The sequence below is a fragment of the Netta rufina genome (genome assembly GCF_964035555.1).
Source record: "Netta rufina genome assembly, chromosome: 1".
NCBI lineage: Eukaryota > Metazoa > Chordata > Aves > Anseriformes > Anatidae > Netta > Netta rufina.
Genome location: NC_140123.1, coordinates 191,326,757 through 191,352,518, shown reverse-complemented (window position 1 = coordinate 191,352,518; position 25,762 = coordinate 191,326,757). Strand labels below are relative to the sequence as shown.

Sequence of the window (25,762 nt, the reverse complement as noted above, 5' to 3'; positions counted from 1 at the left end):
CCTAGCAAACAGGACCAGTTCCGTAAGGTGAGAGATGGGAAGTGAAGACTGCAAAAACAAATACCTAAAGGCAAATGTGAAGTAGAAGAGAATCAATTGTTCATGTTCCAGGTGAAATGGATAAATGTTAATAGTCTTGACTTACCCTAAGAAAAGTAAAAGATAGGAAGGGAGCTGTTTACTGATGTAAGGATGGATGTCCTGGAGCAGTTTGTTTGTGGAGATGTGAAATTGCCTATAGGAGAGACTTCTAAAACCAGCTCAAACTGATACTGCCAGGAATGCTTTGGACATAGCTGATATTGGTACACAAGGCAGAGTGGGTGAATAAACCCTCAGACCTTCAAGGTCTTTTCCATCTCAGTTGCCTGTAATCCTGTGGAGCTGCATGTTCAGTGCCAAGGCCTGAATTCAGCAGTTGAATGATCCCGTTCAGAGGCCACGATATGCTTACAGAAGTTTGACAACGTCCACATTAACAATAAAGCTTTGGAAATTTGGAAGGGTAAGCTCAGACTAATTCAAGTATGGAAGGAACTCGGGAGGTCATCAGAGCCAACCTTCCAACCAAAGCAGGCTCAAAACTAAATTCAGGCCGTGTTGCTTGGGGCTCTATTGAGTTATTGGGTCTTGGAAAAACCTCCAAGCATGGTGAGTCCTTGGTCTCTCTGGGCAGCCAATACGTGGCTGTCCTCATGGGGAAATGTTTTCCTTACACCACACTGGGAAGTCTCTTCCTTTTAGTTTCTGACTACTGTCTCTTGTTCTCAAGCCTCTGTACTGGGTCAGGCTGGGATGTTAACTTTCCCTGCAGCAGCCCATACAGTGCCGTACTCTGTACTTGTAGCTGGAACAGCAGTGTTATCACACCAGTGTTGTGTCTACTGCTGAGCAGCAGTGGCACAGCATCGGGCCTCTCTCTAACCCTCATAGGGGGTGGGCAAAAAGTGAGGAGAGAAACATCACTAGGGCAGTTGACCTAAACCAACCAAAGGGATATTCCATACCATGTGGTGTCACACTCAGCAATAAAAGGTGGAAACAGGGAGAAGAGGGGAGGGGTGGGCTCTCGTTGGGAAAACGTTGGTCCTCCTCTCGAACACCGGCTGCGTGCGTTGAGGCCCTGCTTCAAGGACATGGTCAAGCATCACTCATTTGTGGGAAGCAGAGAGTAATTTCTTTCCTCTGCACTTCCACATAGCCTTCATTTGTTTTATTTGTTTGCTTTCCTTCCTTTTTTTTTTCCCTTTTCCCCTTTCCCTTTTTATTTCCCTTTAGTTAAATTGTTTAGTTCATAATAATCATTAATTATTATTATTATTTCCCTTTAATTAAATGATCCTTATCTCAACCCGTGAGTTGTTCTTTGCTTTACTTCTTCCTCTCCTCATCTAAGGAAGGGGAGTGAGAGAGCGGTTGTAGTGTTTAGCTGCCCAGCACGTAAAACCAGCACAGCCTCAGTAAGGACATTGGCTTGGTTGTCTTGGTCATCTTTGCAGGTACTGGAAGAGAACAGGCAAGAGCTAAAAGCCAGCAAGGTATTGAAGAACTGTAGTATATAATCTTGAACATATAATGTATAGTCTTGAGAAGGGTGAGACATGGGGGAGAGCTTCAGCAAAGGAACCCCAGCCTCTTCTCCTGATGGGTTCTGAGTACGAAGGACATAGCAGGGCCTCGGCAGACTGATGGGCGTACAGTGGTGGTGATGACATGGCGGCTGTTGGGAGGTAACGTGTTGTAAGCATCCCCAGCATGAAGCAGTGGGGGCTTCTGTTTTGGTTTGCATGGTTAATAAATCCTTTTTGTTCTGAAGTCTAGTCCCTGCCACCCCTGGTCTTGAAGGCCACGTCACGATAGATGTGGTGTTGCTGCTGTGGAGGCCTTTGCAATGTGATTCAGTGAAGGGTAACGATCTGCTTCCCTCTCCTCGCTGCGGGAATACTTGGCAGGCACCTTTGCCACAGTTTAAGCTCATTTATGCTTTTGGCCAAGCTGACTAACAAGAATAATTAACCTCCAGCACTGCTTAATGTTTAGTTGCTTTATAGATCCTCTTGCTTTCCTTAACAATCTCATAGTCATTGTTTCCCTGTCCTGCCCATGACAATTCAGGTTTCATTCTTTCAGTTTTGGTTTGTTCAACATATATCCTGTAAGTCGGAAAGCAACGCAAGCAGTAGTCATTGCTTTATCACATGAAGCGTGTGATAATCTTGTGAATACAACCATAGCGTTGGTTACTTATCTTGGAACAGTTTCTTATGACTCTTAGGAAATTAGTTATAATTTGTTCATTATCCATTTTCATCCTGTCCTTGGAAAAATGGATTTTTAAATTTTCAGGAGTCTGATTTTCTTTTTTTCCTTCTGGATTTGTGTGCTGACATAACGACTGTCGAGCACTGGGCAAAGTAACATTCAGTTTGGTTTGTGTTGTTGGATGCCTGCCCGATATCCGTGTCCGAGCTGTCTGGTTGAAGTTCAGTCTGTGTGACACAGAGGCGTGTACTGGGAGACCGGGAAAGTCCTTTGAAGCTCCTGACATCTGCATCTTCCCTTGACAACATCTACTACTTCGGATTTCTCATGCTGCCACTAGGAAATGCTGCTGACTAACCAGCCTTATCAGATATGTCAAGGAAATTTGACGTGGTCTAGCCAGAAGACTCTTTTATTTTTATTTTTATGTGTACTCTGTAATTTATATTTGCCTATTTCCTCTTTTAGCTTAAACTGTTTTGGGGAAGGCCATGTACCCAACCAAGGACTGTCAGGTGGGGCAGAATGCTGGTGATGTTCAACATCCTTTTGGTGACAGCAGCTCTCCTGTGTGCCCCCGCAGCAGAGAGGGGATGGTCACTGCAGCACAGCCCTGTGTGTGAGAGGGCCTGCCCTCTGCCCCAAAGCTGCATCAGGAGGCATTGGGGTGTTTTTCCATTCCGATCATAGAAGTGAACTCTGGGATCCTGACTGTTCACCCACTTTCTGTTCAAAATAGGCAACACTGCTGTAATTTGAATTTAATGCATTAAGGCATTCATGGTTTAGAGGTAATAGCTGTATTTCGTGTACAAATCTTGTACATTTGGCTTTAAGTCACTCTCACTGTTTTCTGTGGGATGTGGGGTTTTGGCATGGTTCTTCATTGACAGTTAATGCTCTGTTGGCTGCTTCATTGTCTCCCATTTTGACAAGATCTGTCTCTAGCTTCTGAATGTCTGATCCTCCAAAATGGTTTTGAATGCCACCCCTCAGAGCCACCCAGTTTAATGCATGAATTTAAGGTATCATAACCCAGGGTTTCAGGTATTAATGCATTCAGCTCATTGTGAGACATTTTCCTTCTGAGTCACTTTACTTTTAGTGCAATATATGAATTGGATTATAGAAATCTATTCTCCTTGTCTGGTTGTCCTCTGAGGCTGAAGGCTCTGTCTCTGGAGATCTTAGATGTAGATGGGGAAAGCACCAAAAGAAAAACTGGTGGGCAAAAACATCCACTGATGGATTTATTAGCATGTGAGCACTGGTGTTGGTCGATGTAAAGTGATACTTGATGTGTAACTTATAACCTGCTGCTGGGAGAAATAGCTGAAAGAGCTTTTGTGTTCAAGGGTGTTTGTTTTATTTTTTTTTATCTTGGAGAGAGCAGTGCTACAGTTGTTGCCAGTACTGGGAACTGTCTGGATGTATGAGCTGGGCAATGCCATGTGTGACCTGTATCACAGAGTCACAGCATTGTTTGGGTTGGAAGGGACCTTAAAGTCCACCCAATTCAACCCCCCTGCCATGGGCAGGGACACCTCCCACCAGCCCAGGCTGCCCAAAGCCCCATCCAGCCTGGCCTTGAGCACCTCCAGGGATGGGGCATCCACAGCTTCTCTGGGCAGCCTGTGCCAGGGCCTCACCACCCTCACAGTGAAGAATTTATTCTGAATATCTAATCTAAATCTTCCCTCTTAGTTTAAAACCATCCCCTCATCCTGCCAATCTCTGCTTGAGCAGAGTCCCTCTCCATACAGCAGCGTCCCCAGCTGTGTGTGCCAGCATGAGCAAATGCTCAGTTCGGGGTCACTGGCTGTCTCTCTTCCAAAGCTGGCACTGCTTAAATAATCTGTGTAACTTGTTTTAGTGGTGGTGTTTGTTTTTTCTTTCAGTACAGGACTAAGCTATAATGCTTTGGACACCTGTCCCTGTTTATAGGGTCAGCTCTGGTGGTGGAATATCAATCAGCTCATCTCCTGAGTGTTTATTTGGTATGAATGCTGGGGAGATGTCTGTTTGAGTTGGGTCCACTTGCACCACAAATGTAGGGGATGTCTCCATTTAATCTGTAAATAGCTGAAATGTTTTGTTCCCAAAGGATATGGACCCTCAAAGCTCTCCCTCTCTTCCCTCCCCTCCAGCTAGGTAGGAATAAAAAGAGAGTGTAGCACCAGGGATTTTTCATTTTTATTGTGAAGTCTATAAAGTTCAAGAAGGACAACCAGAGCTTTGTTCCTTTCTTTTAATCCACAGATCTTTCTGGATATCCTCAATTATGTGCCATCACATACTGGGCTTCTTCAGTTCAGTATGCTTGTGACTGACGCAAAAATCACAGGAGAGCTGCAGATTGCACAAGGAAATCATTTATGTGGGTTGTAGGTTTTTCCTTAGAAAGGAAAATCTTTTTTTTTTTTTTTTTTTTTTTGGGTCAGTTTTTTCCTCACTTGTTTACAAACCCTGGTCTAGTTTGTTCGTTTTGAATTGTTAACTAAGGTAGGTGACAAGGGCCTTTAAGTGTCAGGTTCTCTCTTGATCCTTTTTTCATTTAAATGTGGTTCTAGCAAGTGTTGCTGGTTGTTCCCGCTGTGGCACCAGGTTCGAGGTGGAGTGTCCCTGCTTCTTCCAGCTGCCAAGTCGGTGTCGCCGCATTTCTGCTGCCTTGGCAAGGCCCCTCTGCTGCTGTAGAGGGGAGTCAACAATCTCCCAGTGCTGCCATGGCCTGGGAGGCAACAACCCAAATGCTCTGCTTTGCCTTGGCTGCTAGGAAACGCAGGGTACGAGGTGAGAGTGAGTGGCTGAGGTACCCCAGGTTCCGACGATGGTGATGGGGTGGTGTATAGAGAGAAAACGTGGGGTTTGTACATTTTTGATCTATGAACTCTGATAAGATTATCTGACGTGTTGTGTAACACCTGACAGCGGGATTTGATTGAGAATCCAATTATGCCTTCAGTTAAAGGCATGCTCATGCATGAGGTGTAGACAGTCCTGACCTCAAACTTCACGGCAGGGAAATCCTCTCCTTTCATTTCCTTAGCTCCAGATAATCCCGCTCCCTGCTCTCAATCTCTGGCTCATTTAGTTTCAACTTGTTTTGCTCTCCTTCTTAGGCCACCGGCTCTAAATTCAGAGGCCTGGCAATGGTTAACTCCGGTAAGTATGGTTGAGAAATAACCTCTTTGTAGTTCTCCATGGGCCTTGCTAATTATTCATGTGATGAGGCTTATATAAGGGCCGCACTGCAGTTGCGCTTCATCTGATGACAGCGTTTTGTGTTTCTGTGTAAACAGAAGTCAAGCGATAAGGCCTGGGCAAGCAAAGTCTATAGGTGAAACTAGGGAGAAAGCAAACTTCGGGGAGGATCTTAAGGTGGTTCCATCTGCTGAACTGTTTATTTTTTTTAAAATTAGATTTTAGATTTTTTTTTTTAATAACTGAAGGAACCTTTGCCATTGTTGTGCCTTGCTTTAGCATTTATTTAAGACTGAGCAGTGAAATCAGTTAAACCAAATGATATTTTTTTGAATAGCATGACTTAGCCAAATATTACAAGTAAAAACAGGGCAAAAACTTTTCTCTTCAGCTTTGACACTGAAATTGTACAAGCAGCCTGTCATGCAAGAGTTATAACAAACTAATTCAGAGATCTGCAAATTCCAGAAAAAAACGAATAGCACTGATCTGCTAATGCTCTTTTAGGACCTTGATTAATACTGCCAGGTAATCTGTCTAAAATGTGAATTATCTTAAGAAATTTTGCCTAAACATTCCACTTTTCTCTCTAAATACCTGATATGTTGGAATAAACAGCTTTCTACATTGTTCTCCCCATCTATCAAACTTCGTTGATGCTGCTAAGGGAGATTATCTTAAATGGAAACAGAGCTAGCCAAAACACTGGGCCTTTGTTATGCCTATGGGATTTGTGTTCTTTTTTTGAGCCTCACGGTGGAGGTGGCAGTGGTTAGGATGTGGTGGAAGCCGAGCTCATCCCCTGAGTGGAAATCACATTGTTTGTGTACAGCTGTGGGAGGCACTTGGCCGATTCATTGCCATCAGTGCTGCAATGGCTGGAGCTTGCTGTAACAGCAAGTGTTTGGGCTTCTTCGGGCTGGTGAGGAAAAAGCCCGGATCAGCTCTAACTCTGTGTGTGTGCCTTTACAAAAGCCTCCTAAGGCCCTAGATGTAAGACCTTCCTAGGCCTCTGTGTGCTATTAGTAAGCCATTACTGCTTCATTTCTTGTGAATGCATATAGTCCTCCCAGCAAAATACCTACTTTGGTATAGTAGGTATCAGTCCTGGAAAGCCTGGTGTGCATCTCCCTTCCTGCACTGAGCTGTTTTAAGTCCAATTTAAGTCAAAGGAGCTCTTACCTTGTCCTGTGTTAAGGGCTCAGAGGAATCACAGAATCATTAAGGTTGGAGAAGCTCTCCCAGATCACCTGGTTCAACCACCCCCTACCACCAATGCCACCACTAACCGGTGTCCCCAGGCACCACGTCCAACCTCTCCTTGAACACCCCCAGGGACGGTGACTCCACCACCTCCCTGGGCAACCCGTCCCAGTGCCTGACTGCTCTTTCTGAGCAGAAATGGCTCCTCGTTGCCAGCCTGAACCTCCCCTGGCACAACTTGAGGCCATTCCCTCTGGTCCTGTCACCAGTTCCCTGTGAGAAGAGGCCGACCCCCAGCTCCCCACAGCTTCCTTTCAGGTAGCTGCAGAGAGCAGTAAGGTCTGCCCTGAGCCTCCTCTGCTCCAGACCAAACACCCCCAGTGCCCTCAGCTGCTCCTCACAGGACTTGTGCTCCAGGCCCTTCACCAGCTTTGTAGCCCTCTCCATGTCCTTCTTGTAGTGAGGGGCCCCAAACTGAACACAGTGCTTGAGGTGTGGCCTTACCAGAGCTGAGTACGGGGGGACAACCACCCCCATATGGAACAAGACGTTTGGTCACAAGCTCTGTGGTTGGGACCCCAGCCATCTCAGCTGGTCCTGTGGTCCTGATGTGCTGCAAAGGAGACAGTAACTGACATCATAAATTTCTGAGGCGATTTGTACCAGCTTTTATAAAAATGCTTGTTTTGAAAGTGCCTGTTCTACCCGCAGTGCATGTGGCAGCTACAAACTGTTCTGTGGACAGACCCCAAGTGATTTGCATCCATGGCTTCTGAGAGCAGCTGGGAAGCGTACGGCATCAAATACTGCGTGCCAGGAAATGCTGATTGAATTCACTCAGGACAAAGAGCTGCGTTTTGACCCTGAAGAAGCTTGTCAGGACAGACCTTTCTTTCCGTCCCCAAGGAGCTGCAGCCGAGAGCTGAGCAGGCAGAAGGCTCCCGGGATCAGGTGTTGCTGCTTTGTATGTGCCGGAGCTGCGGGAGGTGGGCAGAGCCGCGGCCGGGCTGCAGCTGTGCACAGAGGGGTAGGATTGTTCCTGAGCCGTGGGCAGAGCCTCCCCTGCACGCAGAGCGAAATGGAGAGAATTGCCTTTAGTCTGTGCGACAGTAACCGTGTGATGGCTGGTGTTTTCAAAGTGCCCTTGCATTAATAGTTCTGGCTGGAGTTGTAAGCTGATCTGAGCCTTAATGAAAAATTAAGCCTACGGCTGGAACGTGAAGCAGAAAATACTTAACATCTGCGCTGGCCCAGCAGTGAGGCTCAGTTGTTTAAAGCAGAACCAGTAGCAGGGAAGTACCTACCTACTGCTTTTTAGATCCTATCCACAGTGTATCCACAGTGCTAGCTCAAGTGATGTGGGATATCGCAGTCAATGAGCTACTTGGATAGTTTTAACTCTTAATGGAGAACTGGTAGGTATAATACCAAAGCATCACATTTTTAACTTCAGTCAGGTAATAAGTGTCAAATTCCCAGTTTTCTGCCAGAACTGTTTTAACAAAAAGCTGAGTGCATGCCGTAGGTGTTTGTCTCTGTGAGAAGTGTACGTGGTGTCTGGAAAGTCCTTCAGCATGACTTGCTGCAGAGAGGGTGAGGGGCTGAGGATGTGAAATAAGGGCAACTTGTCCCTTGGTGCCAATGTTGCAGAGGCAGAGCTGGCTGCCCACTGGCACTGGGATGTGAATTTGTGTGTGGAAACTGGCTTTCACATAAAGTTCCTCCCCCCATCCAAAATCAGTGTGCATTTGGGCTAACTACAGACCATAATCTTTTGTTCTGCCACATTTTGCACCTGGCTGAAACTTAATGGGTGATGTTAGAATTGGTACCAAGAGACTCCCAAATATCTCAACTGCTGGGGGCTGGGAAGTGGAAAATGAAGATGAAAAGTTTGGGGACTGTCAGTTCCCGTTTGCCTGAAATGCTTGCTTGCAGCAAAAGAGCATCCAGCTTGTACTGAGCAATCAATTCAGAGCATGACTCAGCATGGAAAAATGTTACCTACTGCATTTCTAGCATAGTTCCCCAAATTGCTGCCTTCCAACTGACTTCAGAGGCTTTCTTCTAAAGCATCATCCGAAGCTGACCAAGAGCAGCCAGGTGAACGCAGTGCTGCTGCGTTGGAGCAGAAGGATTCAATTTGTATTGAATTTTTGATGCTGTTGCTGCTAACGTGGATGTTTTTGCAGCCTTGCAAATAGACGTGAAGGAAATAATGAGTTGGGATTTGCCATTCAGGCATATAAAAACGTACAGTTAAACCAAAAGGACTGAAGAGGGTGCATAATATTGTGCCTTTGTTTTGCAAATTTAAAAATAGATAGTACTAAACGGGGTGGGTTATTTTCTCCTTACTGCACAGTTATGATTTACTAGCTCAGGACTTCCAGTCACTGCTTAAACAGTCCACCTTCTGTCTGGAAACAGGGCAACTTCTGTTCGTTAGAAACAGTCGACAATACACATGAAGAAATTTTCTGCAGTTTGCTTTGGAACGTAGTGGATCGGGTGTTGTGGATACAACACTGGTGGGTTATTTAGTTTTTTTTTTTTTTAAGTAGGGAGTGGCATAAAAGTCATGCAATGGATTTTGTTCCAAGCGTGTTACACTGAAAAATAAGAACGGAGGCACTGTTCAGAGCAGCTTACTAAAACACAGGTTTTTAGCTCTCTTATCCTGTTGTGAAGTATCTAGTTGCTATTTTAACAGTGCTAGGTAAGCAGTCATTTCAGTAATAATTAACGATGACTTGCAATTTTCTCTTAATTGATGTGATCCTCCTTTTTCTTTTATGGTATTATTTAACTGTAATTACTTGGGATATGGCTTGTAGCTTTAGCTATAATAAGCACGTCAAAAACATTTTGTTTATTTAGAGTTATGTGAAATTGGGGAAGTGTAACTCCTGGACCTGTTGCTCTAGGTCTAAAGCAACCAACTGCCCCAGACTTAAGAACATATAACTGAGGAGATAATCCCATATAGAGGTGAATGAAATAAAACCAATTTTCAAGTCTGCTGTACTACAAGCAGTAATTTCTGGCCTGTAGCTCTAGGGGCTGGCAGAGTACTTGTGTGGGGGGGATAGGTGGTGCGTGGGTCTTAGCGAAAAGGAAAGGCAAAGCTGGATGAAAGAGACAACTGGGAGTTATCCTTTGCCACAGATGTAGGAAACCCTTTTATCTTTGTTTAAAATAATAGGGAGTGTGTCTTTTTTAAGAACTAAGCTCTTCTGAAAAGACGGTGGTCTTCAAGAGTGGCATTCATTTAACAGGAAGAAACCGGGTGAAGCCTGGTGTTGGCATGGCTGAGATTTTTGGTCATCTGGATGATCTTGCCTTACATGATCTTGTTTCATCTTTCATATTCAAACTTCTATTTTCCTATAGTGAATAAACATTGCTTTGTTTGCTGCTTATTAATGAGGATGCTTGCGGCACTCAGTCTTGATTTCCCTGGAAGTGTTGGTAACTTGAAATGTGAGGAAGTTCATGAATGCATGCAGTTGTTTTTAAAATAAATCATTTAATTGCATTAATTACATATATATTTATATATTTAAAATTGTTCCTTTGACTCTACAGGTAAAGCTTTCTATTTTGGGGGTGCAAATACGGTGTCATTGCCCTGGAAGTAGAAGCATACAACTTGTGAACCAGAAATTGAGCCAGAATTGAGCCCCCATCAATTCTGTACCTTCAATGGAAAATATCTGTGGGCAACATTAATTCATTCATCCGCATCCTGTGATGCTGTGGGCGATAGCTTTTAAACCATGTGTCTCATGAAATTGTATTTTAATAAAATTTTATTCCGGTAATTATATGGTAGCTACAAGTGTACTTTATGGAGAGCTGGCACCATACCCATTTGCTGTGTGAGTGGGGTGCTGTTTCCTGTCCGTGTTTGGATGTGTTGGGCAGATTGGGCCCTGGCTTACAAGAACCCCAGGTACCCCCAAATCCCTGAACTCTGTGATGAGTTCAGGTTCTTAGGCACTCAGCCTACTTATTCGTTCCTTTCCCTTCTTCCCCTTACACCTGTATAAACGCTATACTTTCTGTAGCTTGGTAAAGCACCAGTACCTAGAGTTTTTTGAGGCTGGATAACCTCTATTTGCCACATCACTTTGCCAGTGCTGTTTTAGCTCAGCTGAATTCCTACTCTTTAAAATATCCGGAAACGATCTCTCTAAAATATTGGCAGTGCCTATTATCATGACTCAGTTTTAGGCTAGGCTGCATTCTTCACCAAGCCCTCCTTAAGCTCTTTTGATTAATTTTTTTCATCTTAAGTTACGTATAATGACACTTATTTAGCAGATTTAATCTCTGGTAAGTGCTCAGTTGTGTACCTGCAAGATGCTACAAAAGGTTGATTTCCTGGTAGTGCCCTGCTTGCCTAACAGCGAGGCCACGGTGTTAACAGCAGCCTGGCTCAACCACTTCTTACTGCTACGTGCTCCAGAGCAGGAGCTAACTTCATTGTTAAAGCTAAATTTTGGAAGAAAGAAAATGTATTTTTTTTTTCAGATAAATCTTCCATTTCATATGGAATTGATTTCCTCATGAAAGCTTATTTGCAGGAAGATATGTTTGACTGCTTGTTCTCTTTGTGTTCTTGAGTGTCTGAGGACACTCCAAAGGACCCTTCTTTCCTCTTTCCTTTTGGTTATGTGACCCTTGTGTTCTTGGAGTGTGACCATCAGGTGTTACTGCCATAAATTTTTTGTAATAGTATTTTTTATTTTTTTTTTTTAACTATTCTTCAGTCTTGTCAGTGCTAATGAGTGATGTGAGACAGCACCAATGAAATGAAGATGCTACTTTATACGTCTCATCTATGGATGATACGATTTCAGTGGTGTGGAGCAGTCACCTAATCTTAGAGCCACAGATGGCTCAGCTTTCCTTGGGGTAAACTTCTAGGTTGCAAATCCTTCTTGTTCCCATGTTTCCTCTCTTGGCTCTGAAGGTTTTAGTTTGACCTCAGACAGGCCTTTTGGAGGGGGAGGCTTTCCCAGACCACCTAGGGAAGGGACCTGCCCTTCGTGCCTGAACCAGGTGCTTCGGATGCCTCTGCTATTTCATTCCCCTGGGGTGATGCCCAGACCTAGCAAGGTGAAAGCATGGGTAAGGTTTTCGAAAACTCTGGAAGATACTTCTCAAAAATAAATGCTAAAATGATCTATCACCTTCTGGAGTTAAAATCATAGAATTGTTAGGGTTGGAAAAGCCCTCCAAGATCATCTGGTCCAACCATCCCCCTCCCACCGTCACCCACTAACCTGTGTCCCGAAGCACCAAGTCCAGTTCCTTTTTCATCCATTCTTAAGAGGTGCAAAAGACTTTATTCTCAGGGTTAAACCTTACTAGTGGAGATGTTTGTGAGTGACGTGACTGTTTCGGGGAATGTCGATGTGTTTGGTACAAGGCAGCGTCCAGACCTTCAGCCTACCAAGCTCACAGTATGAGCGCTGTTGTTCTACCATACTGTAACAGCAGAAATACTTGTTCATGCTTCTTAATCTCTAAATGTACTTATTTGTGCTCCCCAGTGAGGACAGACAGCCTCTCCAGGCTTATTAGCTCTGTGGGCATCAGGTGTCTGTAGTCATCTCAGCCCTGCAGTGTGTTTACTCGAGGATGGGAAGGACTGATCTCCGTCCCGCGGATTTATTGCGTGGTGTAGGTGTGCCTGTATTCCCGTCTGCTAGGAAATTAATTTGGTTTTAGGAAGGCATGGCTCTGTTTCGTTTCTTGGTAACAGACCATAAGTATGCTGAGTCTTAATTCATAAATTAATCTTTACTGGATTTGCTTAGATCTAATTTTCTCTAATATGTTAGAACCGTAGAATGTCCTGAGCTGGAAAAGAGACACAAGTATCATCGAGTCCAACTCCTGGCTTCACACAGGACCACCAAAATCAGACTATGTGTCTGAGAGTGCTGTCCATACAAGTCTTGAATGCTGGTAGGCTTGGTGCTGTGCCCACATCTCTGGGGAGCCTGTCCCAGTGCCCAACCACCTCTGGGTGCAGAACCTTTCCCAAACCCCCAGCCTGACCCTCCCCTGATGTAGCTTCAAGCTGTGCTGTTGTGTTACTATCTCTGCATTCACTTTCTGGGGGTGGTGACGCATATAACACTAAATATTCAGAAAAAAAAACAAGGCAAGTGGCACAGTAGAACAAGTTTGGTTTTTTTAGCAATCTGTTTGCCGTGGAAATGTTACTTCCATTAGCAGTTCAGCTCTAACCCAATTGCTCTCGGATTCAGAGCATGCCAGTTCTGTGCTTGGCAGGCATTTGGAGCTTATTGTCATGCTGCTTTTCCATCGCTGCTGACCTTGCCTTGAACTAGAAATAACCAGAGCCTGCACAAATCCTGCCACACGGTCCCTCTCTCTCGCTCTCAAAAGTCAAATTGTTCTCGAAAGCTGTGGCTTTCTCTGCTCCCTGGAGAGTAAATTAGGCCAGGGGAAAACACAAGAAGGAGCTCTGGATGAAAGCATTCGTTCATGTTATAAGGCTATAATATATTAGAGGGCTACGAGATCACTGGAGGAGCTTTTATCCCTTCGGTGGGAGCGAGGGACGGGGCAGGGAGGGCAGGGGCAGTGGGAGGTGTGTGTGGGAGCAGACTTAGGCTTTTCCCCTCCCCTAGGTTTTCTTTTCTTGGCAGGAGCACATGACTGTGCCTGTCAGCCTGAGGATGCCATCTGGGTTGCAAAGCCTGCTAGACTGTTAGAGAATTGCACAAGAATTAACGTGAAATCAGACTGCTTGGCTGTTCTCTGGCCGGCGATAGCAACTGCCCGGAGACGCAGCCATTGTGCGGGGCCTTGGCGAGCAGGCAGGAGCCCACCTGGCACTGCCAGCATGATCCCAAAATCAGCACTGAACGGGTCGGGGAACTGCTCAGAGGCAAGCTGCTGAGCAGGGTAATTGTCTTACGAAATTAAATTTGTGTTCAAAAAGAAAAAGTAGCCACAGAGGTAGAGACTGCTTGCAGCAGGGGAGAGTGGGCCAAATCTAGTTAGGGCAGTGGTTTGTTTCCTCCCTTACATCTAATTCCAGCTGTTCATTTGTTGCCTTCTCATTACTCGGGAATTGGAAGTGACAGTCTGCAGCACTGAAACAAAATATCCTGCCTGCCTTTTTGGTTTTCGTCTGCAGTAAAACAAGCAATCTATTAAAAACATCACATCTCAGAGGCCATTTGGTAATTTAGTGCCTGATTTTGCTGAGTGTTTTGAGCTCCTGGCTTAATGGCCGTGTTTAATGGCTACACGTGGATCGAAGGGATGCTGATTCCTATTTATCAGTACCTTAATAAGATCTTGGAGTGAAATCTGGACCACATATGTTCTGCTTTATCATCTGCCATGCTTCTGAGCAGATGATTACATCCAGGAGTTATCCGGGAAGACTTTATTCCCCAGCACAGCCAGCAAATAAAAATTTCATCTAGATCCCTACATGCCATGGCTGCAGGTTCCCTGGTACCTGAAGGCAGGAGGCATTGGCACACGTGCAAGACCTCTGCCTCGCTCCTGCTTGTGCAGGGACGCGGTGTGAGTTTCGGCTGAGTCCCACCCAGACCCTGCCCCGTTTCCCCGGGCCCTGGGCACATGTAAGACAAGCTGGCAGCGCCGAGCTCGGGGTAGACACAGCAGCCATGGCAACTTCTCGGAGAAACACCGGTGGGAGCGGTGCCCAGACCTTACGTAAGAGCGATAGAGTTACAGCCACATGGGAGCTAAAGCTCGCTGCCTGGGCTGGGAGCAGCTTTGCCATGGGGGCATGGGAATTGGGGGCCCCTTCACCCTGGGGGGGTCACCTGGGACTGGGCCAGCTCAGGGCTGCTGGGCAGCACCTCCTTAAATCCCCATGGGCTGAGTGTTTGTAGTGTGAGCGTGCCTTTTGTAGGTTATAATAGCTTTATGTCTGGTGCAGTTCCGTATTAATGGTACCGATCGATCGATGCCTCTGGATAGCGCTGATTAAAGCATCCAGAAACAGAGTTAATCCTTCTGCGGATATGGCACCGTGTTCCAGAGGTTCCTGGAATTTGCCTCATGCTTTTGTTTATAGGGCTGGTTGTTCATCATTCATTCAAAATTAAAGTACTGCATAAAAAAAACATTGTGTTATTACTTCAAAACAAGATAGGTTGGAGGAGAAGGCAATGACTTGCAACAGTGTCACACTTCTTCGTTATGAAGACTTGGGGTGTTGGTACACGCATGTTTGTGAAGTAAAAAAGCAGGGCAAAAACTCACTAAACCAGCTCTTGGAAACATATTTGTGTTAATGGCTACCAAAATCCTCTTTGGAAATGCTGAGAAGTACGTTACAGAACTGCATCTGTGCTATGGGTTAGTGAGCAACAACTCACTGAAGAAAAGCATTTTTACACGTGACCGCCATTTTCACGTTACCACAGCCTGTGTTTACATGGGACATTGAGGGGTGGTGCCTCTTGTGCTCAGATGGGCTGGCAACTGGAACAGAAACGCTTAACTGGTGATGGTTGCTGATAGGAACCAGTAGGCTTGTTCCTGGGCCTGTCAGCTTTGGGCCCCTCAGCACCAGAAGGACATGGAGGCCCTGGGGCATGTCCAGAGCAGGGCTATGAAGCTGGTGAAGGGTCTGGAGCACAAGTCCTGTGAGGAGCAGCTGAGGGCACTGGGGGTGTTGTGTGTAGGGAAGAGGAGGCTCAGGGCAGACCTTATTGCTCTCTGCAGCTACCTGAAAGGAAGCTGTGGGGAGCTGGGGGTCGGCCTCTTCTCCCAGGGAACTGGTGACAGGACCAGAGGGAATGGCCTTGAGTTGTGCCAGGGGAGGTTCAGGCTGGCAACGAGGAGCCATTTCTGCTCAGAAAGAGCAGTCAGGCACTGGGACGGGTTGCCCAGGGAGGTGGTGGAGTCACCGTCCCTGGGGGTGTTCAAGGAGAGGTTGGACGTGGTGCTTGGGGACATGGGTTAGTGGTGGCATTGGTGCTGGGGGGTGGTTGAACAAGGTGATCTGGGAGAGCTTTCCAACCTTAATGATTGTTATTCTGTAAGAGGTAGACCTGGCGTTTGTCACAGGACAGCTTTTCCCATATCCTTAAACCTCACTGAGAGGTAAATAATTAATATTCTGTTCAGCTGATTGAGATGAACTCATTCACATGCTGTAGCTGTGGCCTCCTTTGAAATGCCAATAAATACAGCAACAAGCAAGCTGTGCGTGCTAGCAAAACTACAGAAAAGCAGAAGTACTAGGTGTCTGGGATGAAATCTCTGGCTTTCCTTACGCCCTCCTTGTGGTGAAAGAGTATGTTTAATGGGGCTGATTTGATGAGTATAAATGTAGAGGAACAGAAAGGAGGGGGAATTGCGAGGCCAAAGCAATGGCAGGAAGAAGTTTTTTTTTTTCTTTGTTTTGGAGAGGTTTTGTTTCCCGGGTTACACTGCCTGCTGCACCTCATTCAGTTTTAGTAGGTGCTCCTGGATTTAATAGTTCACGTACTCACAGGTGAGACTTTCTGTATGAAGCTTGACATTTTAAGAGACGAGCACTGGAGGCTCTTGGGTGTTCAGGTCAGTTTGTTTCCTACCTCCTGCTATGTGAGATTGGAGCGATGTGTGGAGTTACGCTCTGCAGAGCAAGGTGAAAGCAGGCCCTTCCCCACTGCAGAGCTTAATAAAAAGGAACTTTACATGGCATCATTGTTATGTTTTCTTTTTTCCAATACACAACTTTTGACTTTTCTTTAAAACAAGGAAAAATTGATTCTTTGCCCTTTATAGGTCACTCTCAGAAGCTCTTACTAGCTTATTGCTGTTACGTCCATGTGCTGAGAAGGCACACAGTAATTGCTGTGATTGTTGCCCTTTGTTACAGCAGCCAAATGTTTGCAGTGCTTCCCATGGAGATGCAAAATAATTTTTCCTGGGGGAGAAATTAGATAATGGGGAGATTCTTCACTGAGCAGAGAGTAGCTGTAAGTATATGTGTGTGTGTGTATGCCATATAAATAAATATATGTTTAAATCAGTGGGACGGTTTTCCATCCCCAGAAATAAACCAAGAGATGATGCTTTTCAAAGGGATATTATGATATTATCTGGTTTAAACAGGAATTCAGTCTGGGAAGCCCGGTGTCTTGCACAACGCAGGGTATTGACCCAGTGATGGCTATAGTCCCCGACCTGTATGATGTGGATCGGCTCCAGATGCAATATTTATGTCTTAGCAGCGACGTTTTGTACCTATCCTACTGTGAGATTAGTGCCGGGACAATACGGTGCATTACAGTGCCACCACTGGATAGTTTAGCTCTCCCTAATTAGACAGCTTGTCCCGATGTGCTGAGGCAGAATAGATTTAGGGGATTAAGATTGATGTGTGTGGCCCGGAGGCTGCAAAGCACATATAAACAAGGGTTGGGTGTGTTCCTGCTTTGGAGAGGAGGCGAGGGAAGGATGCGAGGTGAAATGTTGTTTGGGAAGCTGCCACATCTAAGGAGATGTGATTGGAAATAGGCAGAAAACACCCAATTGTGTACAATTAAGAGAGTGGCCTGAAAAACAGGTGAGGTGGGGCCACGTCGAAGATGAAATGAGTAAATCATATTGGTCCTGGAGAAAAATCCCAGTGGCAGACTGCCAGACTGGGAACTGGGCAAATAGAGATGACCAAAATGAACCCTTTCACATCTTACGTGTGGGCGCTGCCTGCTTTGCTGACATTGAGACATGAGAGGGAGAAAATTTTGGCTGTTAGCAGAAGGAAAAATCATTTTCCTATTTGATGTGTGGGACGGGGAGGGAGGGGGAAATTTTCCTGTAGGCAGTGCTAGAGCAGAAGCTGACCTGCATGAGGACTAAGACTTGCCAGACCACACGTTCAGTGCAGCTGGAAAGGCTTTTTGAGAGCCACGACGTTCAGGTAACCCACTCACACAGTTCATAAACCAGGCTGCAGCCGAGACATTTGGTGCTCACTCATTAAACTCCTCGTGGAGCTAAACTTACCAAGGGAGCTGTATGGGTATCAGAGCATGAAGTATCCCTTGAACAGATCACGGAATGGGTGAGGATCTCGTCTGTACATCCTTTTTGGGAAAGATGTCTTTCAAACCTGTCACAGCTGTGATCTCCGGGTGCAACCTTCCTACGCCGTGGACAGTCTGTAAGAGAAGTCGTACAGGGAAGGCAGCCCTTCAGGGAGAAGCTGCCCTGACCTGGAGAATCTTGCTTTGTTTTTCCTTCTATATGTGTCCTAATGCAGCATTGCTTTTTTTTGCTTAGCACAGCCTTCAATTTTAGTTGCAAGTCAGGGAGGGATGCTGTGCTATCCCAGTGGAGGTGTCTCGCCCAGGACAAGCTGCTGGTTGTGACAGAAATTTCCATCAGCTCTGCTGGTCTCTGTAGTAGCATCTTGCTGCAGGCCAGCTGTGGCCACACGTGAGCCCTTGCAGCTTGCTGTGCCGCTGGGCTCTGTGGCAGCAGGGTGCTCGGAGGTGCTGCCCGCTCACAGGCTGGGGAGCTCACTAGGAGGGCTCCTTACTGGGAGGGCTCTCGTGGGAAGTCTTTGCGGGCTGGCATCAAAACTGCTTGCTTGGCAGTCCTGTCACCTCTGTGACTCACGCAAACCTGTGATATTTTTTGCATACGGTTCCCCGTTGTGGTCGTTTAGAGCCTTTACCTAGCATTAGAGGGGAGAACACTATTTGGCACCTGTCATAACTGCGTTAATTCCTCAATGTAGGAAATTAATTTTGAAACTTAAAAACAAAACAAAACAATGAAGATATGTGAAGAAAAACTAGATTTTATTTGTCAGACTTCATTCTACAAGTCAGTGCTAAAAGCCTTTGGGAACTGGGGGGCAAGTTGCGTGATTGAGATGCACAGAAAGTTACTTAATTTTGAGAATGTGTTTTTCATTTTGATCTTTATAGAAGGTTTTTGGCTTCATTGTACTGGAAAGCAATGTGAGGAGTACCTCTGGAACTTCAGGAGCCCTCAGAGTTCATGCTCGGAAGAACAATTGATTGCCTTTCTGCTGAATTCACTAGATTAGCGAAAGAATAAGTGCTTAGTCTGAAAAAGCAGCTTGCCCTCTGACTGACATCAAGGCATTAAACTAAAGCAGCAGCAGCATACCCCACCTAGCTGGCAGCTTCTGCCCATTGCATGCTAGAGGCAGGGTGCTGCAATGGTTTGTTTGCTCCGTTTTCCACTTGTGTAGGATGCTTTTTTGGAAAGGCATGTGATGAATTCCTCTCTTGCTACCTAGAAATAAAAGCTACTTTATTACAGAATGTTCTTTAATTTAGAAGAAATTAGCACTGCCAAAAGTTTATGTACATCTTTGTCAGGTTTTGTGATTAGTGGATGCAAGTCCACTTGGATGAAATTGTTTCCTAGCAAAGGAGCTCTGCAACTCCTGAATTATTTTTCATATTATTTCACTGAAAGAATAAAAAAATAATTCTGCAATAGAGAATACGTGGCCTATATTATACACTCCATGTCCTTACATGCAAATACAATTTCTAGAATATTTATGCTTATTTTACACATCATACAGTCATTCCTTTAATGATGTTTTTCAAAGGTTTGCTTAATTCCAACTCCACACTAGAGGGTATGCTGACGAGGGACACATCTTCTGCTGGCAATTTACTATCTATAAAACAATTAATATGCAGAAAACCTTACAAAAAATTGTTCTTGGAAGTGTCATATAGTGGGATACAGTGAAGATTTTAGAATAAAAATTCTGAAAAATACTCCTGATACAGATGCACATCCCAGAGTGGAAAAAGTCCTAATCCGAAATAAAAATAATAATGATAATAAAATAGGTGATGTGATTTGGACAGCATGTTTCTAACCTGAATTGAGATATATTTTTGGTGCTATAATTCAAACTGGTCCACAGCCCACTCATTCAGAGCATGCAGAGAGCTCTCCCTACCCAGCAAGTGCTGGCACGGCCGCAGTAGGGCAGCAGGCAGCTTTGGACCCTTCTGTTCCCATTAGGTTTTTGGAAGAAGTTTCATGTACCCAGAGAGGAGGGTTTTGGCTTCGTTTCCTCTGGAAGGGGTGTAATTTGTGCACACTGCAAGTGCTCTGTGCTCTGAACCAGCTAAGTGAAGGACTCGGGGGCATTTTGGTTCAAAAGAGCACAGCCACCCCAAACCAAACACGAATATAGACGTGGCCTGTAAAGCACAGGGTATGAAATATGCCTTGAAAGTGTGCTCTCTGTATACAGATCTTCAGCTTGAGCGTTGTGTAACTGAAAGTAGAAACGCTGAGGTATATATAGGTACCTGAGGTTTGATTTAAATGGAGAATTTATATATAACATTCGGTGATTTTTTGTATGTTGCTGTACTGATGTTTTATTGCCCCTATATATAGCCTTGCTTCTCTGCTCTCTTTATGGGCCTGCATGTTTTTTTTAAAGTAAGTTTTGCTTTGAGAACTTGGAAACACTTTAAAAAAAGTTAAAAGTCAATTCCATAAACAAATTATTAGTTAATTACAGCTGGAATAATATGTTGTTTTGCTGGGCAGAGTTTTTTCTTCCTGGTAGTTAACCATTAAGCAAATCAAGGCACAGACTTCCACAGCCTGCTTTCGTCCCGGCTAGTCCATGAATTCAGATTTGACAGTACTGCAGGGGTATTGATGCGGAGGAACTAGTCAAATCGCAGAGTATAAGAAGTCTGGGATGGCTGTGCTCCTCAGACTGGTTTATCAGAAACTGAATGAACTGAAATAAAAGCTGGAATTTGTCTCAGTGGGGAAATAATGAGGAATGGGACACACCTTTAGAAGTTGTTAAAAATTGCTTTTTTCCTGTGAAGATATGTTGCTTTGCTGAAACCAAGCATTACATAGAAGTGTTTTTACTGTGACAAGGAAGGAAAGGAAGAAATGCCAAGCCTTCTCCTTGCTATCGTAGCAAGGGGTCTTTCATTTAAGATAGCATCTAGCCTTTGGGAGCCCCTGCTCCCAAATTACTATTTCAACCTTTTTTTTCATGTTTTTGTTGCTGTCAAAATTCCTTTTCACAATGAATGCAGGAAGAAGCTTGGTAAACTTAGGAAGTCTGATTTCAAGATCTGAAATGAATCGTGTAAGTTGCTTTTCAGCCGCGCATCCCATACAGAAACATTTGGGGTTGAGCGCAAGTTGTCAGCTTGAACTTAGGAGGTGAACCTTCAGGGAAGGTGGCGTCATTTCCATGAATATTTGTGTGAGCAGGGCTCTGATACAGTCAGGACTTTTGGCTCAGTTGGCAGGAAGCTTCCTGTCTTGAGGAAAACTGAGAAATTTTCAGTAAGGAATTATTTTCAAATTCCTTATTTACACTGTTTGTATGCTCCTTTTTTTTAATGATGAACTTCTAACGGTTCTTTTTGTCTCTTCTTAAACAGAATTAGACCACAGCTAGCCAAAGAGAAGATTGAAGGATGCCATATTTGTACGTCTGTCACACCTGGGGAACCACAAGTGTTCTTGGGAAAAGATAAAGCCTTCACTTTTGATTATGTGTTCAACATCGACTCGCAGCAAGAAGAAATCTATATACAGTGTATAGAAAAACTGATTGAAGGTTGCTTTGAAGGCTATAATGCCACTGTCTTTGCTTATGGCCAAGTAAGCTTTACAATTTTATTTAAAGTGTTTATTTTGGAATAAACACAAATATTTTCTTGTAATTAATCTTCCTCTTAAGTTTCACAATGCACGAACCTGTTGTTGTTGGCTTTATTTTAAACAAGACATTCTCTAGGATGTTGTTTAGCAGTCTGCACAGATTCTGTGCTGAATGGCAATTCAGATGCAGCAGACATACGTGGTAGGTTTGAATTAATAATAGTACTGAAAGTGGCATGAGTCCATATAATTCCTGAATTCACCCTTTAATGCAGCAATACAAATTAGTGACTTAAGTAGATTTGCAGATGTAAGCTGTACTAAAATTCTTTTTGAGCAGTTCTCCATCCCATCACATTTTCAGATGCTTTTGGGAGAAGGAGGTATTGTATTTTTTAATAGATCCTGGAGAACTTCGAGCCACACTTTCTGTATGCAAAATGCGTTGATCAAATTCTGAAGTCTGACAACGTTTCCTAGAGAGCAGATGTCCCCTCAGTAAGCAGGATATGTTGGTTTTTTTTTTCCCTCATAGCTGAAATATCATTGAGTGCAGCATAGAGAATGCATTATTGTCTTCTGAGTTTTCCTTTAGGAACTGATTGCATAGGAATTGATCTTAGCGGGATGCTGAATTTCACTGCTGTTAAATGTCTTATCTAAAGTTAGTTAATAAAGTCTAGCCATGGTGAAACAAAGCAGTTGGCAGATCCAGTTTGGTAGATTATGTTCAACATCATAATACTGTCTTCGCCTTAGACTTGACCCACTAATTAAGTAAAAACCCAACGCTACCTTGTCTTCTATAGGACTTCAGTTTTAATTAAGCTGTTTTCTTAGTGAAGGTACAGCTTGTAGTCTTAGGTGCTGTCTAGAAATGGTAATATTCTTCCTGAGATATTAAGGTGTCATAATTAAGAGAGTTGTTTGATCTACTTCAGTAAAGAATGCCCAAAGTAAGTGCTTTAATTTGCGTTCTTGGTTGAAAACATTACCTATTTTTTTGACCTCAGAGATGATAACTCGAGGTGGGTGTAAGCAGCTTAGAGGAAGCTTGTAGGGGAAAGGTTGTGCAAGATTGAAGTGGTCCCTGCCTGTGTTGTAGCTGATCCGTGGATAAAAAGTAGAATTTGTGCAACATCTACTGTTTTTCGAAATGTCTGTGTGCATATTAATATTGCAAAAATGACAAAACCTGGCTTTGTAGTCTCTATCTAACACAAGTGTTCAGAAACTGTTTCGCTGAATCGTGTTCTAGTGACAACTACGTGTTCACTTTAGACAGGTGCTGGCAAAACATACACCATGGGCACTGGATTTGATGTCAACATAACAGAAGAGGAACAAGGCATTATATCACGTGCTGTTAAGCATCTTTTTAGATGTATTGAAGAAAAGAAACAAGCTGCTATTAAACAAGGACTCCCACCGCCAGACTTTAAAGTGAATGCACAGTTCCTAGAGGTAAATGTGATCTGTGTGTATAGTTTCATTTATTTTCTGGAAAGCAAATGAACCACTTTTTCTGGTTGCTACTTTTATACTCTTTCTCTTAAGATGTTTTGAATTAATCTTCTAGATTTCAAAAGAATTTTTTATGGAGTTTGCTTTGGCTGTTTAATATATGAAAAGAGTCTTTTTATCTTATTCCAGTTCTTTTAGTAACTTTATTTACAGGGTTATTTTGAAGTGTAGAAATAATTGTCATCATCATTTATCCCATTCTATGCCACACATTTGTTCATGGGGCCTATTGCTGTTTCTTGTCTACAATGCCTTATGAAAGTTTCTTTCATAAACTTTTCTTTATGAATTCTTGCTTACGAAAGCAAAACATTTGTTGTACCCTTGACTAGCGAGCCGTGCTTTGCCATTTGTGTAACTTTCCCATAGATTTCTTTAGCCTTCAAAATCTGTTCGGTAGACTTGGTAGATTCCTCTCATGACAGAAGAAACCAAGCATAAAAATAATTATTTTGTGTGTCTGTGTGATCCTCGGTAGTTTAGGATCGGGCTTCTGTATCACTGCTCCCTCTTTCAGCAGGCCCAGAGAAAATCTAGGTCGGTGCTGTGGAAAAACCGTTCCCTTTGTCTGTGCTTGTTACAGACTCTCTTACTAGTAGCTGTGCCTACACTTGTGATTTTCTGATCTGCAACAGCTGCTCATTCATCTCTTCCAGCTTTTATGCTATGATTCCTGCCAATGTATCTATTTTTAAATCAATTGATGTGGTTATAACATTTATATTCACTACCAAGCTATAAAACCTGATACTCAAATGTTATTGACAGGGAGAGTCATTTTAGGGAAGAGTTTGTATAAATTTTTATTATTTACTTCAGTATTTTGCAACTTTGTCTACTGTAGCTTTGGGGGAAAAGAAAATATTACCAAGGAGAAAAACCAGTTGGTTTTATTACTGCTGAAGTAAATTAGGTCATCTAGTCATATGTTCCTAAAACTGTTTTAAAGATTAACAAACTGGCATTGGTTTTGCACTAGTACAGATTTGCCACTGTTAACCTTAAGCAGAGGTTCAAGTTCCTCTGGCTAATGTTTGCCTAGAGAGATTCGGGGCTTGAGAAAGGGTGGTGGAAATGCTGTGCTGTTCTTTTCTCTCTCAATTTGAATGTCGGGAGCTGCAGTGTCATTTCTGCTCAGGCAGCTGCAACAGCAGTGGTGTAAGGGGTAGTAGCTGTACTACTTAAGTGTAGTGTCTGAATTCCTTGATTTTTATCTTTATTTTAAAATAACTTTACAAATGTGGCTGCAAGAGTCCCAAAATACAGCCCAGTAATTGAATGTTACAGTGCTAATAGCATGATGAGTTGTACTGTAATTCTGAACTGTAACCACAATGACATACTTCAGATGAAATCCCTATCTAAATTAGACAAAGGTTAAATGATATATATATATATATATGATAGCTTCTTCCTTAAAATGTCATGTTTTTGGGTGATTTTTTATTGTGCTGTGGCTAAATTGGAACTTCTCCAGAAAGAACATTTCCCAGAAATTAATTTTCTTGCCTTTTTTTTTTTTTTTTTTTTTTTTTGACTGACTATTAGTGTTTCTCATGAGCAGCTTGTACAAAAATTAGGTGTTAAATTCATTCTGGGGGAGGAATGGTTTAATCTAAAAGAGAAACAGAATTATTAAGGTAAAAGGGAGAAAATGAGAAAAAGTGTGACAGAAGGAGTGTGTGGGAACTGGAATTGCCTGGTCCTAGCAAAAAGTTGCTTTTCTTCCAGGTCTGACTGACTATGTGGAAGAAGTTGTAGCTTCTTAGGGTGGCATAACATGAAGTGCAAGGTGCTGGTCCCTGCTCCTGGTGTCAGGAGCAATGTCAGGATGCGTGGGTATGGCACAGAGCTGCACCAGGGGAGGTTCAGACTGGACACAAGGAAAAATGTCTTTATGGTGAAGGTGGTCACACACTGGAACGGGCTCCCTAGAGAGGTGGTTGATGCCCAGAAGTGGTCAGGCAGTTGGACTTGATGATTTTTGAAGGTCCTTCCAAACTGAACTATTCAATCCTAACAGTGAGGTGTGCAGATGACTTAATTTGCAGCTTCTGTTTATCATACTATTGTCCTTGTAAAGCACCCTTTACTGAAAACCTTGGGACGTCGTGAATTTTTATAACCTTCTGCATGTTTCATGCACAGATTTAGCAGTCTTTTAAGGAATTCCTTCCTATCATAATACTACTTTTTTTTTTTTTTCCTTTTTTTCTTTCAGCTTTACAATGAAGAAATTCTTGATTTGTTTGATACCACACGTGATATTGATGCAAAGAATAAAAAATCAAACATTAAAATCCACGAAGATTCAGCTGGAGGAATTTATACAGTGGGTGTTACGACCCGAACTGTGAATGGAGAATCAGAGGTAACCATTGAAAATAAATTACTCTGTAGCATACCAAATGTGTTCAAAACATGTTGTCTGTAAGTTCTGATAAACATCGTACCTTTCATATTTTTTCATTTTTATTTTTCACCCTTATGTAGTGGTGGTAACACTTCTCAGACCTTAATTCCAGAGAAAACTGCAACAGGAGAAGCAAATGTTCACAATTATATTCTGTTCAAAATGAACAGCTAAAAGTAGAGGTTATGCTTGCTAACATGAACCTTCTGTATCTTAAACAATTTAGTTGTATATTTAGCTAAAATTTTCCTTTGCTTTTTGCAGGCTTAAATATCATGTCTGATATTAATTTCCTCTTAATTCTAGAAATAGACTTTTGCCAACAGTGCAGTTCCACTGGGAGAGAAATTTTTGGCATGTGTGTAAATCTGATTTCCCAAATCTTGTATTTTTTTTTTTTAATCTTTATTTATTCATATTTTATCCTGTGACAGGAAAGCTTTGCATGATGACTGATGTGAGGTAAAGTGCTGTTTGTTTTTT

At 43.4% G+C, this 25,762-nt stretch overlaps 1 protein-coding gene across 7 annotated transcripts in view; it reads left to right on the top strand.

Moving 5' to 3' along the window:
* KIF21A (kinesin family member 21A) overlaps window positions 1–25,762 on the top strand; it is an 89,227-nt gene that overhangs the window by 8,658 nt on the left and 54,807 nt on the right. For all 7 annotated transcript variants that reach the window (XM_084297615.1, XM_084297613.1, XM_084297618.1 and 4 more), the window contains exons 2-4: window positions 21,120–21,342; window positions 22,624–22,806; window positions 25,088–25,237. In XM_084297615.1, coding sequence (XP_084153741.1) covers window positions 21,120–21,342; window positions 22,624–22,806; window positions 25,088–25,237 — 556 coding nt within the window. The remainder of the gene's footprint in view (window positions 1–21,119; window positions 21,343–22,623; window positions 22,807–25,087; window positions 25,238–25,762) is intronic.